This window comes from Aphelocoma coerulescens, chromosome 3, assembly GCF_041296385.1.
Source record: "Aphelocoma coerulescens isolate FSJ_1873_10779 chromosome 3, UR_Acoe_1.0, whole genome shotgun sequence".
In the NCBI taxonomy this organism is placed as follows: Eukaryota; Metazoa; Chordata; class Aves; order Passeriformes; family Corvidae; genus Aphelocoma; species Aphelocoma coerulescens.
The window spans coordinates 79,889,740-79,904,950 of NC_091016.1; the positions used below are offsets into that span (position 1 = coordinate 79,889,740).

Sequence of the window (15,211 nt, forward strand, 5' to 3'; positions counted from 1 at the left end):
TGCAGGCCTCTGCTTGCAGGCCTTTGCTTTGTACAGTTCTTTTATTGATTTGTCTTTATCAATGATCCATGTCCCTGATCCTCTAGCCATTCTCCAACACTTTCCCATCCCAGTGTAGCAACTGAAAATACCAGGAGCAGCTCTCAGCACCTGAAGAGCAAGCCTGCTGCAGGACCCCTTCTGCCACACCTGAGCCTGGAGCAGCCAGCAAAGCACCTGTGGCAGACACCTTGTTGGGTTTCTGCTGCACTGAGACATGTTTGCAAGTGTAAAAAGGTGTTTCCTGGCTTTAACCCAGTTTGATTTGGATTCTCTGGCAAATTATTTAATAAAGCCCTATGCAATTGCCATTGCAGGGTAGCCTTCAGCACTTGCTGGAGACATGCAAGTGGAAAGGGCTGAAACCAGCTGCAAAGAGAAATGTGCCTTTTTCCAAGATGTGAAAGCCAAGCAGCAGAGTGCCACCCATGCCCAGACTGGCTGCTGCACCTCCTTCAGCTCCCATGGTGCAGGACATGAAGTCAATCACAGCATTTACATCAACAGCCCCAGGCAGTTTCCTGAGCAGAAGAGAGAAGGATGCTTGGTTTTCTATAGATTGGTGACATTGGTGACCTGTAGCTGCCTGATTCTGGTGTCTGAGAGGGTGTCAGGTCTCATAAGATTTTTTTCCCAGCATCAAAACTTTTATATTGTACATCCTGCTCTCATTGTCTCACAAGAGCTGGGGTCCCACATCTCTGTCTTTTACACATTTCCACTACACCTGCAAGCCTTTGCACCCCTTGCTCTTGTGCTCCATCAGGTCTGTTTGAAACAAGTCAACAAGTTCAAAGGTCATATGAGGTGTGAAGGAAAGCATGAGTCTGTGGATACATGAACTCGTACTCTGCAGGAAAGAAGACTAAGTAAATGAACCAACTTCTTGCCATGCATATCTCAGGCACAAAGTGATGTCACTGAAGGAAAACTGTCATCTCCCACAGAGTCACTGGCTGGCACGATGGCTCCAGGGCAAGGTACACAAAGTCTATGCAGTGACAGATGCCACTATATGTTGTTTTGGATGCAACTACTTTCAGTTCTATCAAGGAGAGTTAAATTTCTTCTGTGCTGCAAGGAGATGATGACATAGGGCTACCACCTCCAACAAGAGACTATAGCTCATTAGAAATCTATGTTTTCACAGTCCAGAACATAAACACATTCACCCCTCTTGTACCTGTGTACACTCTTTGCTGTAGCCCTGCTCCATGTAGGGAAAACTCACAAGCATCTCTTTGAATACCTAAGGATCAATCTTCTTAGAAGTGCCTTCAAGCAAAATATGTGTTTGCATTTTTCTTCAGCTTTTCTAAACTGCTTCTGAAAATACCTAAAACATAAAATAGCTGGCAAAAGCAAACCACTCAAGGAACTATGGGCAGAAACATATTAATTTATTCAAATGAGAGGTACTGAAATATTTTGCTCATTTTTCCTTGAGAAACAACATGTGGCAGTGGTTGGGTATGGGTGATGGGAGTGTGAGGATCCTGGATCCTGCCATCAGCTGGCCTTGTCCCAGGAAAGTTGCTTTACATGTGTTGTCTTCTGGCCCCTGGAGGCAATGATGTGGAACATGTGGGAGAGGTGAGACACTGAAAGGATAAAACGTTCCTAACCTGGAACCTGACAAGGAGGCTGAAACAAGCCCAGGAATCTCATCTTTCTTACCCAGGAAGCTTGAGTTTTCACTTTCAAAAAGGCAGTTCTTTCCTCTGCAATGTAATGTACTATTAACCAGGAACACAGGACAACACAGAACTGGCCACTGCATATAGGCATGAGCCAGCAAGTGTGGGATTCACAAGGGCATTGTAGATATCTAGACATGAGTTTGTTTTTCTGGATTCATTTTATAATCAGAAGAAGCAAGTACACATAGGATATGACAAACTTCACCCTGGTGTCGGATATAAAATAGATAAGTCAAACCCAACTTTCAGAAATGGGATTTATTTTGGTTTAAGACACCTAAATACAAATGTCTACAAGGAAGGGACAAACTGGACCTGATCAGTGGACTCTAGAGCCACTGAAGCCACCACAAACTACATTTATATCTGGACACATTTAACCTTTTATATCTGGACACAACTCCACATCTTTAACCATACTGGCCACATCTCCACTGACACCATGGGAAGTCAGACATCCAGCACCCATAGAGACATCTAAGTGTCTAAGCGTTTGAATGAAGGCATTTAGGTGTCTTAATCTGTTACTAAATTACTCCCTACAGCTAAGTCTGGTTGTCTAAAACAATCATCTAGTGCCACCTTAGATGACCTGAGGTGTGTAAGATATTTTGGCAGATGTGACACAGGGTATCACATTAAAATGACCAGAGGCCCCTATACTGAGGTGAAGATAAACTGGGGTTTGAAACTAGGTGGGATGAACCCCATTTTTGGTTCCCATAGCCAGCACAGATATTTGTGTTGTGTTTTTTTCTTGAATGATTTATTTGCAAAAATAGGCCTGTCTACTTATATCCCGTTGGCTAGACAGTCTCATGAGTTTTATATAGAAATACTCTTCCTGGGGTCAAAATGGGCAAGAGAGTCCCTCAGAGAAGCAGCTTCTCATTTCAACCCCCAAAGCAATAGGCAAGAAAAAAGAAGAGGTTTGCAAATCACTGTAAAAGAACTTTGTGCCACAGATAAAAATTATCCTGACCTTTCTTTGAGCAATGGTGAAATGGGTGTTCACCATGAGAGGTCATTAGGCAATCTCATTCAGACATGCAGAGAATACTGGCTCAATGCTTTTATTAGCAAAAATTCCTACTGTCTGCTTCACTAAACTCTTACCTTTCATGTACTCTGCGGTGCTGCTTTGGTATTCACGATGAAGAGATGTGTAATGTTTCATGTCCCTGAATACTCCCCAGGAGGAGCAGGCAGGTTTAAAGCTTGGCTTCCAGATCTGACAATGCTTTTCTTTTTGCTCACCTGCTCCTCAGACCATCATCTCTGAGTGGTCACAGTCAAAGGGCTGTCCTGCTGTGCACAGAGAAAAGAGGGGAAAATAGTCATGTTACTGACTGGAAAGTATCCCCTCCCTCATGTTTAACAACGTCATATTCCCCCACAGATGTGCTTTTCTGAACAACACCTGAAGAAAAGACAGAAAAGATCACAAGAAGTTTATCTCTTTTCCACATTCAGCTCTTGGGTATGTAGATCTGTGAGACACAAAGCTCTGCAGGAATCAAGAGTTGGAGGCAGGGCTGCAAATGCTGAGAGGTCAGAGTCTTTCTGCAGCTGGGAGCAATGGGTGTAAGGGGAAGGAAGGGTAATCTCCTTCAGCTGCTGAGGAATGGGCACATTTTCTACTTGACTGCACCCCTGCACCTTCCTTTGGCTTACAGTACGAATTGCTTGTTCTTTCCTTATGTGTCATCCCTGTGCCAGTCCAGGCACAGGTTTGCGTGAGACCTGGTATAAACCAAGTTTAAATGATCATCCTGTGGAATTACCAATATAAAATTTAATGCGGTATTTTTACCTTCAGTCCTTGCAGTTACTGGAGTGCAGGTTAAAAGCTGCATTTATTGCAGACATTTATTTTTATTAAGAATGGATCTTTGCAGTCCATCAAAAACACTCAGCTTGGGAGGAAATGCACCGTAGCTCCCTCTGCTCTCAGCTGTAGTTTCCAGCATGGTAATCTGTGTTGCTAATTGTACGGCATATACACCAACACATGGTGCAAGGCGTGGATGGTGCAAAGTGTGGGCTGTTACAAACATCCTACAGCTCATCAGTGTTGGCCTAGGGAATGTTTTCTCTCCACCCCCGGCATCCCACAGGGGCGGACTGCTGTGCATAGGTGCTCCTCAGGATCCTCCGAAGGCATGGCAGAACCTCTGCTGCCAGAGGGGGTGAGACTTCACCCTTCCTGCAATGCTTGCCCAGGTGTCAGGGTGGGGAGAGGTGTTTCCCTGCTGTCTCCTCTCTGGGATCTGATGGGGCAATGTGAAAGGCAGGGCTGGGAATTATATTTCCAGATGACAGTGTTTGAGAGACAAGTAAGAGAGGTTACCCTGTGCTCAGCCCTGCATTAAGTGATGAGAAGCCATAAATGTAGTTTCCTGCTGTTATTTTTAAACTAAGAATACAAAAGTGATAGACCCAGGTCAGACTGAAGCTGCACCATCCTTGGCCATTCAAAGCTAGTGCCTTTGGAAAAGTACAAGGACAGGGCAAACATATAGTGATCTCCCTCCCAAAGCATTCTCCCGGGCTATTTGTACTACAGTGATTTCCTGAACTGAGGCGATGCCTTTGTTAGTAGCCTGTAATTTGCTTCCTTGAATTTGCCCTTCAATTTCATCAAACTCTCATAACTTGCCTTGAACCCACCAAGCTTTCCAGCACTGAGCCATGGGTCAAGCCCAGGCTGTGGCAGCAGTCAGAGCTGCCCTAGGAAAGTCATTCCAAGGTAACACCCTGACTTTGTTGGGGGGCACTCAGACAAGCCCCTGTATCCCTCTGACCTCTCTGGACAACCTGCAATTTGGCTGCGTGTTTTTCCCAAGAGCTTCGTCCGGGCTGTCAGGGAAGGTCCTGCTGTCACCGCCCACTGTCAGGCAGAGGCAGTTTTTGTGTGTCTGCTGCCCTCCCCTGATGCTGGGGAGCACCCTTGCCTCACAGGAACTGCAGCAACACGACAATAAATGCCACCAAAGGCACTCACATTTCCCTTAGCACACGAGAAAGGAGAATCGAGTCACGGTTGGGCTTGTAATAAAATGTAATAACAACAGCTTGTATACTGAAGTTGCCAATGTCTTTGCTTTGTCAATTCAAGTACATTACACTGAGTTCCTTTTGTGCACAGTTCGTCTGGGTCTTGTGTGTCAGCACATGTGGGGAGGAGCTCTAAGAGGTTTCACCAGAGCACCGTGTCACAAGTATTGGGAGCACAGAAGCAGCACAAAAAACTGTGATTGCTAATATTTAGTGTGTTTCCTGACTACCACGTATTTGATACTTCACCAGTTGCAAAAAAAAAAGCAACATTTCAGCCAAAGAAGTGCTCTGGGTCAGTACCTCTTTTGCTTGTTGATAACTCAGACTTTCTGAGGTGCCAGCAGCTACCTTTATTATCAGAGGAGAATATGATACAGGCAATGCAGTGTGGTGTTCAGTGCAGGTGCACAGCCTCTCTCTCACAGCCCCACATCCACTAGTGGCACCTTCTGCAGGAACCACTCCCTTCCTCAAGCAGGGAGAAAACCCGGGCTGGATTTGTTCTCCTCAGCCTCTGCCAAGCTCCTCTGCAAAGGTTTATCTTGCCAGGTGTTGTTTAAAGCAGCCCAAAATGCAGAGCCTGAAGCACGGGTCTTTCAGTGTGTTTTGGTGCCAAATCCAGTGTAATTGTTGTATTTCCTTTCCCTGCCGAACTCCCTGCCTGCAGACAGCCTGTAATGTAAGATCCTGGGAATGCTTTGTTTTGGGAGGTGGAAGAGACACTGAGGGTGTCCATCAGAAAGCACTACAGGGAGGAAAATGAACACTGCTGAAGACAGAAAGAAAGCAGTGATGTTCAGGATAGACTGGGCCTTTCCATTTAACTCCTGCTGTGGCAAGCCCGATGCTTTTAACCCTAAAAGGATACTCTCTGCTGTCACGAGACTTTTCCTTGGTAAAAATCAGAGCCCCATGGCAGGCTTTCATGGGGTTCCTGAGCTGGCTGAGCATGCCTGGAGAGTGAGTGCAACCACAGTGGTTCTGGACAATGTGGTAAATCAGGCACTGCAAGTTTGCTCTGCTCTGATGTTTGACATTCAGTATTTGCATGAGAGTTTAGGGCAGGTGGGGTTGAAGACTGGAAATTTTATAGTCAATCTATAAGTCCTACCATATATAATGGATCTATCTGAACAGAGCAGATACCCCTAGCATTATTGAAAACATGCAGGTTTTAACATATTGCAAATAAATGCATTTACTGGAGGGTAGGGCTGGGAGCCATCTATTTTTTTATCCTACACGAGACTGTAAACTACAGACTGGATAATATGAGAAAAGTGGGTTTCTTTTTGGTTAGTCACACTTACAAAGTTTTAACCAGGCATAACATATTTGCCTTTGAAACAAATAAGCCCCCAGCTGCAGATACTTGTCACCAGAGGCCCCTATCAAGTGGTACCCTTCCCACTGTGAGTGAGCAACCCTGATTTCGTTCCCAGCAACGTCAGCTCTTATCACACTGGATTCTGAAATTGTGAAATTTGAAATGCTCTGAGAAATTTGTAGGTTTTTTAGTTTATAGATCTTGTAAAAAATTGTAGTTGTTTGTAGTAATAAACAAACCTTTATTTGCTTTATGTAGAGGATGCTCTTGAACCACATCTTTAAGTTTTCTCTGAAGCAGAGAGAGCTGAGCCTGCTCTGTGGAAAAAACCAGAAAGCAGGGAGTCTTCCATTATCACTGGCCTGAGGGAGCACAATTTTGAAAACATTAGCTGTTGCAAGGCTTATCATAAAAGTATGAGAATTGCTTAGACCTTTGTGTCTAGCAATGTGCGCAGGCAGGACTGGGACTACTATTCTTCCCATATGGAGGAAATCAAATGGCTGGACAAACCAACATTTGAAAACGTTTTCTACAGCTGGTTTTTTTTTTTAAATTAACCTTTGTTAGTAAGTGACCCTTACTAGAAGCTGTGAAGGATGCCATATATTCCCTTGGTGCTGTGTGTATGGTGGTATATTTGTTTTCTTTATTAAAATCTGGGCAGAGGAAAATGGACCAGATTCTACTCCATTACCCCTGCTCAACTTCAGCAGCTGCATGGAGTTGTGCTGAAGTAACTGCGTTAATGGAGTACATCCAAAAGCCCACTACTAACATGCGTGGTAACAGATGTTATAAAACTGCAGAGAGGAAATGTTTGGCAATTACCCTCTAACATGGCTACCCTGTGCTGGCAGCCTCATGGTCCAGCCCAGCCTTCCCACTCAGGAATGCTGCGGATGAAGAGGAGGGAAGTCCATTTTGATATTGGTAGTACTTCTGAGGTGAGGCAGGATTTGCAGAACCACAGAATTTGTGAAAAAAAATCAGGTTGGCTGGGAGTTCAGGGGATCGTCTACTCCAAACCCCCTCTGAAAGCAGGCACTGACTGATGGCTGCAAGCTCGAGCCTTCATCACACTTACCTGCAGAATGCAGGGTTAAGGTGGTTGTTGTGGGATCCATCTACTGGACATCTGTGATAGAGGCCTCGCCACCTGAGCCAGCTCCCTCTACTGCACTCCTCATGGTCAGGAGAGGGAAACTAGAATGACAAGGGTTTTGTCCATCTTTGGAGAAGCTGGACCAGCTGTGGTCAGGTGACTCCCACCCAGGGTCATACATCTGTGGTGTGTTTCTTGCTGCTTTGTGATCAGTGCTAACAGGGAAAATGACAGCACTGAGCAATCTGCCTTCGGATTAAAAAGAACTAAAAAGAAAATTAAATAAAGAATTGGTTTGCTTTTTTTTTTGTTCTCTCCCTAGGACAGATGAGCCACCCACCGTGCCTGGACCCCAGCCTGGCTGCTGGGGAGATGCAGTCCCCCAGGATGGCGGGGAGGAAGCGGGGGCGGCCCCCGCTCCAGCCAGCGCCCATCAAAATGGCTGTTCACAACCTCTTCTCGGCAACAGCCGGTGCTCTGCCAGTCCTGAAGATCCCAAAGAAGAGAGGGAGAAAACCTGGGCACAAGGTAGATGCACAACTTTCACATTTCTTCTCCACCTCCTGTTGGTCTTCATATATTTTCTTCTACAAATTCAGCTGAAATGCAGGAAAAGAGGAGAAGTTTTGCAAGTCTGGGGCAGAACAATGCAAAAAAAAAAAAAAAAAAAAAAAGAAGATGGTTTCTCTTCTACCTGAGCTGGTGAAAAAAATCACAGAATCACAAATATTCTAAGTTGAAGGGGAACCATCAGGATCATTGAGTCCAACTTCTGGTCCTGAGCAGAACACCCCAAGAACCACACCCTGTGTATTTTTCCAAAGGAAAGTCATTTTAATTTGGTCTGTTTGAAAATAACTTGTTTCCCACAGTGTTGTGTGGGGTGGCTGCATACCTTTGGGGAAGTGTTTCTCATTTGTCACATTATTCTTCTCTCACTAACAGTGATTAGAAATTGAATAAACTGAACAGAGAAAGAAAGGAATACAGGAGAGTGGAAATAAGGGGGGGGGGGGGGGGGGGCGCGGCGGGGAGGGAGGGGAGAGCTAATTTCCAAAGGAAAAAAGAAAAGAGGGCCATTTGAGAAAAATAATTAGATTTCACTTTATATGTCTGCTCACTGCCCAGCTCTCTGTGCAACCCTGGGGTAAAGGCAGAACTAAAGAAAGACAGGAACCCTTTGTGCTTTAAGCCCTTCCAATGCTGCCGCTGGGCTGGGTCTCTCCCACCTGCCTGCAGTGGCCCAGCACCAGTGGGAGCAGTGCCACTGTGATGCCTCACACCAGGCAAAAATGGGACTGTGATGCTGAGGGAAGGAGAATTCATTCTGGGGAAACAGAACTGTTCTGGTGAAACTGGGCTACATTTTAGTGAGGGGTCTTGTGTTCAGCAGATTGCTCTGTTAATCTCTGTCTCTGTCCCCAGCCAGCTTGGGGCACTGTGCATGTTTGCTGTGCGTGTTCCTTGTGTTTAATGGGCCCTGGTACAGACATGCAGACGGTTACGCAAGGGGGGCAAATTGCTGACTGCTAGAAAATAAAGAGTTGCTTGAGTTTCTGGTGTCAAGACAGAAAAGCAAATAAAACAATCAGGGTATGCACAAGGCTGACCCAGCCTTCCCTGGAGAAGGTCTTCACCAGGGTATTGCCTGGCTCTTCCCTGAGACTCTCCTGGTTAGTGGGAGGAAACAGTGTCCCATGCATGGTGCTGCTGGCTGAGCTCTGGACACAGGAACCAATTGTTTGGTTCCTGTGATCCTTGGATTTGAGCTTAACCTAGAGCAAGCTACCCTCATCTTTGCCTTTCCCTCCTTTTCACCTCCTCCTAGACATTTTCCTCCCATCCCCTAATCTCCACCTAGCCTCCTCTCTCCCTTCCAGGCAAGCCCTCTTCTCCACCCCTCTGCATCCCATTTCCAGAAACCCCTAATTCTCCACACGCCCCTGTGCAACAACTGCTGCAGTAGCTGTCAGTACCTCAGTCCTTATGCTTTCTCCACATCCTCTTGCCTTCTCCCATGTCTTTCCATGGTCTCCTGACTTCAGCCATACTCCTCTCTTCTATGGGACCACATTTTGAAGTGTTTTAGTGTGTGCTGCAAACACACCTTGCATGACCAACAGTTCCAGCTGCAGTTTTCAATTTGAAAAGCTTTCACTTTGATAATGGGAATGGTGTAACAGCAGAGGCCAAACAAAGCCAACCTGACAGCAGCCTCAGGTGCCCCTTTTGGGAATAAAGCAGAATTTCATAGCAGTAATCCAAAACAGAGCTGATAGTTAAGACTGGGGCAAATACTCAAGTGTTTTGTAAAATCTGGGATATGGAAATACTTTTTATTTTTCACTTCCATATCAGGATAAAACTCCAGGATGGAAATATCTGAAATGCTTTACTTGAGGTACTTGTTATTACAAGTTTATTATTTATTATATTTATTTAGTTCAAGTAATTTAGTTATTATCAGTAAAGCTGGGTGACTTGTAGACTCTTTAGATCAAAACCATCCAGTCTGGACAATAATACTTTGGAGATGTGCTGAAATTGGATCTTTGAGGTTTGAGATTGAGTGATTTGCCAAATACCACAACGACCTTGTATGCAGGGTTTTGTCAAACCCCACCCCTTCTGTCCCTGATTGTCTTGGTGAACTCCATTTCTTGCTCCTGCATTTACATTTGATTTGTAATTTGACAAAAAAAATTTGACTTTTTTCCAGGTGGAAAAAAGTCTTTCACCAAGGACCACATATATATAAATGGGAGAAGTGGGAGACCTAAATTCCTGGAAATGCTGCTGTAACACTGTGCTTTGGACCTATGAGGCTGAGCATTTGATTGCTGTGTCCTCCTCTTCTTCCAAAGGGAAGCTTTCTCCCTGGCTGGGTAGCATGCATTCCTCATCCTTGTCCCCAGACACTGAGCGAGGAGGCAACAGCATCCCTCCTTCAGCAGCGGATCTGAGATGATGTTCTTTCTTGCTCAGCATGGCACATAAAAAGGCATCCTTTTATGACCAATGGCTTAGGTGGATGGAGCTGACACTCATGAGCTGCAGCATCCATGGCATCTGGCCTGGTGCTGTTGATTTGCGCTGTAGGATTCGTACAGCGAAGCGATGTTTTCCGTGAGGCGCCTTTGTACGCTGCGTGCTCAGCTGAAGTGAACCCCTCTCCATCAAAAGCACTTCCCCAGCGTGAGTCAAAGATTACATTTTTTGATGGGGAACTCTAGCTTGATTTAATTAGCTTGATAATTGTATGACTTTCAGATACCACGAGACTTAAATGCATTTTAAAAAATGACTCCCTGCCCAAATGGCAGACGACCAAATTCTTTATAGCAACCAGATAGCTGAATTATTACAGAACAGATGGAAAAATACTTCTGAATTTTTAGGAAACTAGGAATTTACAGCCTAGATTTAAATTTATTTTGACCGAGATGTGAATAACAGACATTTTTAATCACATGCTCTTTATAGACAGGTGACCCATTGCCTGTTTTCATTGATATTAAAGCAAATGTCTGTGTCTTCCTGAAATGACATTTCATCACACTTCATCACCAAGAAAAGTCTTTTCCCTGCTATCCTGTTTATTTTTTCACAGCTTTGGCTATAAAATTTCATCAGCTGTTTTTCCAAAAACTGTTTCGTACCTTATGTGGAGCTATTTGCCATAAAATGTTACATTTCCCCAAAATATAATATTCTTTCTGATTGTCTAAATCTCTGGGAAAAAGCCTATTCTGGCAGCCAGAGGGGGAGGTTAGTAGATGGATGGGTTTTATTTCTCTGGCTGTGAGTGAGAGCAGCCCTGAAGAGCTGCATAGAAAGCCTGTACAAGGGAAGGTTTTGTTATCATCCTGCAGGGATTTGCCTGGTTAGAGGACATCAGAGGGACACGAGCAGGGGGCAGCGCCGCAGCACCACCACATCCCTCCCAGGGGACAACAAAGTGATGGTCCCCTTTGAGCAGCTAGAGGGCTTTGTCCCTCTGTGCAACCAAAGCAGCTCCCACATGGGGAGGTGGCCCCAGCCCAGATCAGCCAGGACCTTGCAAGCTCCTGCCAGGTGGAGTGGGCAGGGGGGACACACGTGTGGAGTGACAATTTCCATTATGGGGCATAGGTTCCCCTGCTGCCCTAGAAGTCAGTACTAATGGTGACAAATAAGCAGTCAGGATTTGGACACATTGGGAATGAGATTGCACAGGCAACCTTAAAGTGTCCTGTTTATTCACCTGTCCTGTGATACAGCCTTGGATTTCAAGGTTGCATAAACTCCTGTCAAGGTTTCCTGCCTCATTCACTGTGAAACACTGACAGGATGTAGAAGGCTGTGTGCAGACTTGCTTGCATCATTTGCTGTGCAGAAGAAAGTTATTGCATGACACAAGAAGAAAAGGTGGGAAAGACCTTGGACTGTGTTTTCCCTTCACCATCTGACTCCCATCTTACCCCTGGTGACTGGGCTTGTGTTATGCTGAATCTCCTTGCTCACAGCCAAATGCACAGAGCCACAGACCCAAAATGTGTTCAGAAGCTCTGTGCTTCCCTGGTGTAGGTTTAATGGCAACCTTCTGTCCAGCCATCAGAAGTCCACATGGCAGGACCAGGCTGGCTCAGACACTCATCTTACTGCACATTTGCAGGGGCTGGAGATGGTTCTCTCTCTGGCAGCAAAAGCTCTCATTTCTCATACAAGAGGTGCTTCTGCCCTCTTGTCTGGAAGGACAAAGGCCTATGGAGATGGGGTGAATCCCAGCTTTTTCTAGCAACTGCTTTTCAGAACAAGGAATAACTGGTACAGGGGAGCTGTAAAAATGAGAACCTAAGTGGCTTAAGAAAACTGCAGGGATAGATTGTATTGTGGTTCATCATGTTTCTTTCCCATGTGTTTTACTATACAAGCTGGCAGAGATCTTCAAAAATAAAAAAAATGTTGCCTGGCAAATGTTCTTCACCCTCTTTCCTTTTTTTTGGTGTGGGATGAAAGAAATACCAGTTAGATGAATCCTGGCTTCTCTGAAGAGGTGTGCAGAATATAATAAAAACTCCAGGACTCGGCAGAGTCCTCCCCATCCACAGCCACTGCATACTCAAACAAACTTGTAGCCAGCATTGATGGCACAAAAGCCCACTCTGTCTGCATCTAACGCATGATGACTTTGATAAAGTAGACACCCTTATTTCCTACCCAAAATCCCTGATCAGCTTTCTCTGATCTTTTTTCCATGGCAGAAAGTCCATAAGAGTGGTGGGGTTGGTTGTACATCTTGTTGTAAAGCAACCACTTTTACATCTCATGCTGTGCATATTAAAACTTACAACATTTGATAGTCAAAAGCTGATTCAAATGCCTTACCACAAGGATTTCCCAATGTGCTCTGACAGATTTCCTCTGTCTCCTTTTCTCTTTTTCTTTCTCTCTTCTTCACTGTTTTTTTTTCTCTCACACATATGTGCTTTCTACTGGCAAGCTCTCAGTCAGTCAGCTGGTTGGTTGGGTTGGCTTTTCAATAGAGAAGTTTCAGTCCAAGAAAAGACATCTTTAAATGGAATACACTTCATAATATTCAGGGACTACTCAGGGAGTGGCCAGGAGGTAGCTAAACTGTGTTTGCTTAGTGTACTGTCTCTTGCACTAATCAGGCATTTTATTTCGATCTAACAAAGGCCAGTTCTCTACTACTCCTAATAAAATGACATTTATCTGTACCCAGAGGCTGCAGAGCACATTTTCTTGCAATAATTTTGCAGTAAATTGTTCACTAAAACAGGAAACTGATAAGAAGGGGCTTCCACACTACAGAGTTTACACAAGCCTTGCCCTCTGTTTATTTGCTCTTGAACATAAGCCTGGCCTCTTGAACATAAGCCTGGCCTCCAAGATCTAGGTGGAGAAAGAGGTCTGTTGGTGCTGGTGAGGCAGTGCACAGTGTTGTTGGGGCAGCACACATTCACAAGGCTCAGGGGCTGAAGAGGGGACTTCTCAGCCTCTCTTTGGGACCACAGGAATGTGAGCCAGTAAGGACATTAAGGAGCCAACACGCAAGTGAAGCAGAATTTGTTAGGTGTACTGTCTCAAAAGTAGTATCTATGTAGAGAAATGTATGTGTGAGACCATACATCAGTTGCTAGAGCCTGTCCAGAGAAGGACAACAAAGCTGATGAAGGGTCTGGAGCATCTGAGGGAGCTGGGGTTGTTCAGCCTGGAGAAAAGGAGGCTCGGGGAGACCATATTGCTCTCTACAACCACCTGAAAGGAGAGTGTAGCCAGCTGGGGTCAGTCTCTTCTCCCAGGCAACCAGTGACAGGAAAAAGGGAAATGGCCTCAGGCTGTGCTAGGGGAGGTTTAGATTGTGTGTTTGGAAAAATTTCTTCACTAAAAGGGTGTTCAAGCATTGGAACAAGGGAAGAGGTGGAATCACCATCACTGGAAGAGTTCAAAAAACATGTAGGTGTTTAGGGACATGTTTTAGTAGTGGTCCTGGCAATGTTAGGGAATGATTGGACTTGATGACCTTAGAGGTCTTTTCCAATCTGAATGATTCTGTGATTCTATACATACAAGTATATATGCACGTTTCTCTATAAATGATATATTTTATATACATATAGAGTGTGTACAAATGCACATATGTATACATGCATTCATTGTATATGCATATATATATATATATATATATATATATATATGTGATCAAAAACAAGCCCGGAAGCCTAACATAGGGGCTACCCAAAGTTTCACTTTGCCAGCCCACTTTGCCATATAAAAGTGAATAATCGACATATTGCTATAGAACATAATAAATCATGCTGCTACTCACCTTCCTGCATGGAATAAATCCCAAACTAGATAGAGACCTTGATTTTTGAAACTGTTCTCTTCCCATTCAGTAAAGCTTTCAATACTTTCTCTCATGGTATCCTTTTGGACAAAATGTCAGGCACAGAGCTGGATAAACACATGGGAGAGCAACTGGCTCACCAGTCAGACACAAAGGCTTACAGGGAATGTGGTGACATCAGACTGGTGACCTGTTACTGTTGGGTTTCCCACAGGGCTCCATTCTCAGTCCTGTGCTCTTGAACATCTTCATAAATGACTTGGATATAAGACTGGAAGGGAAACTAAGCAAGGTCACAGATGATACAAAACTGGGAGGAGCTGTTGACTCCCTTGAGGGCTGGGAGGCCCTGCAGAGAGACCTTGGCAAGTTAGAGGACTGGGCAATCACCAACCATGTCAGATTCAAGAAGGGAAAGTGCTGGATTCGGCATCCAGGATGGGACAACGCTTGATGTATGGACGGACTGGGGAATGAGAGGCTGGAAAGCAATGCTATGGAAAGGGACCTGGGGCTCCTGGTCAATGGCAAGTTTAACATGAGTCAGCAGTGCCCTGGCAGCCAGGAGGGCCAACAATGTCCTGGGGAGCATCAGGCACAGCATTGCCAGCCAGGCAAGGGAGGGGATTGTCCTGCTCTGCTCTGCACTGGGGCGGCCTCACCTCCAGTGCTGGGGGCAGTTTTGGGTGCCACAATGTAAGAAAGACATTAAACTATTAGAGAGCATCCAAAGGAGGCTACAAAGAAGGTGAAGGGCCTTGAGGGGAAGCCGTACAAGGAGCAGCTGAGGGCACTTGGTCTGTTCAGCCCAGAGGAGAAGAGACTGAGGGGAGACCTCATTGCAGTCAACCACTTCCTCATGAGAGGAAGCGAAGGGGCAGGCACTGATCTCTTCTCTGTGGTGACCAGTGACAGGACCCGAGGGAATGGCCTGAAGTTGTGCCAGGGGAGGTTTAGGCTGGATATCCAGAAAAGGTTTTTCACCCAGGGGGTGGTTGGGCACTGGAACAGGCTCCCCAGGGAAGTGGTCACAGCACCAGCCTGACAGAGTTCAAGAAGTGTTTGGACAATGCTCTCAGGCCCATGGTGTGACTCTTGGGGATGGTCCTGTGCAGGGCCAGGAGCTG

At 45.3% G+C, this 15,211-nt stretch overlaps 1 protein-coding gene and 1 long non-coding RNA gene across 3 annotated transcripts in view; one reads left to right on the top strand and one right to left on the bottom strand.

The window, feature by feature from the left end:
• Positions 1–1,228: 1,228 nt before the first annotated feature.
• On the bottom strand, positions 1,229–3,262 carry LOC138107321 (uncharacterized). Of its 2 annotated transcripts, none has more exons than XR_011149407.1 (3): positions 3,160–3,262; positions 2,856–3,047; positions 1,229–1,375 (listed from the first exon to the last, which is right to left on the bottom strand). It is a non-coding gene; the product is annotated as an uncharacterized lncRNA (long non-coding RNA). The 2 variants fall into 2 exon arrangements; XR_011149406.1 differs by lacking the exon at positions 1,229–1,375 and adding an exon at positions 1,464–1,945.
• Positions 3,263–7,558: 4,296 nt separating this feature from the next.
• The window catches only part of SCML4 (Scm polycomb group protein like 4), a 43,919-nt gene continuing 36,266 nt past the window's right edge, over positions 7,559–15,211 (top strand). Inside the window, exon 1 of the mRNA XM_069008588.1 lies at positions 7,559–7,759. Coding sequence (XP_068864689.1) covers positions 7,559–7,759 — 201 coding nt within the window. The remainder of the gene's footprint in view (positions 7,760–15,211) is intronic.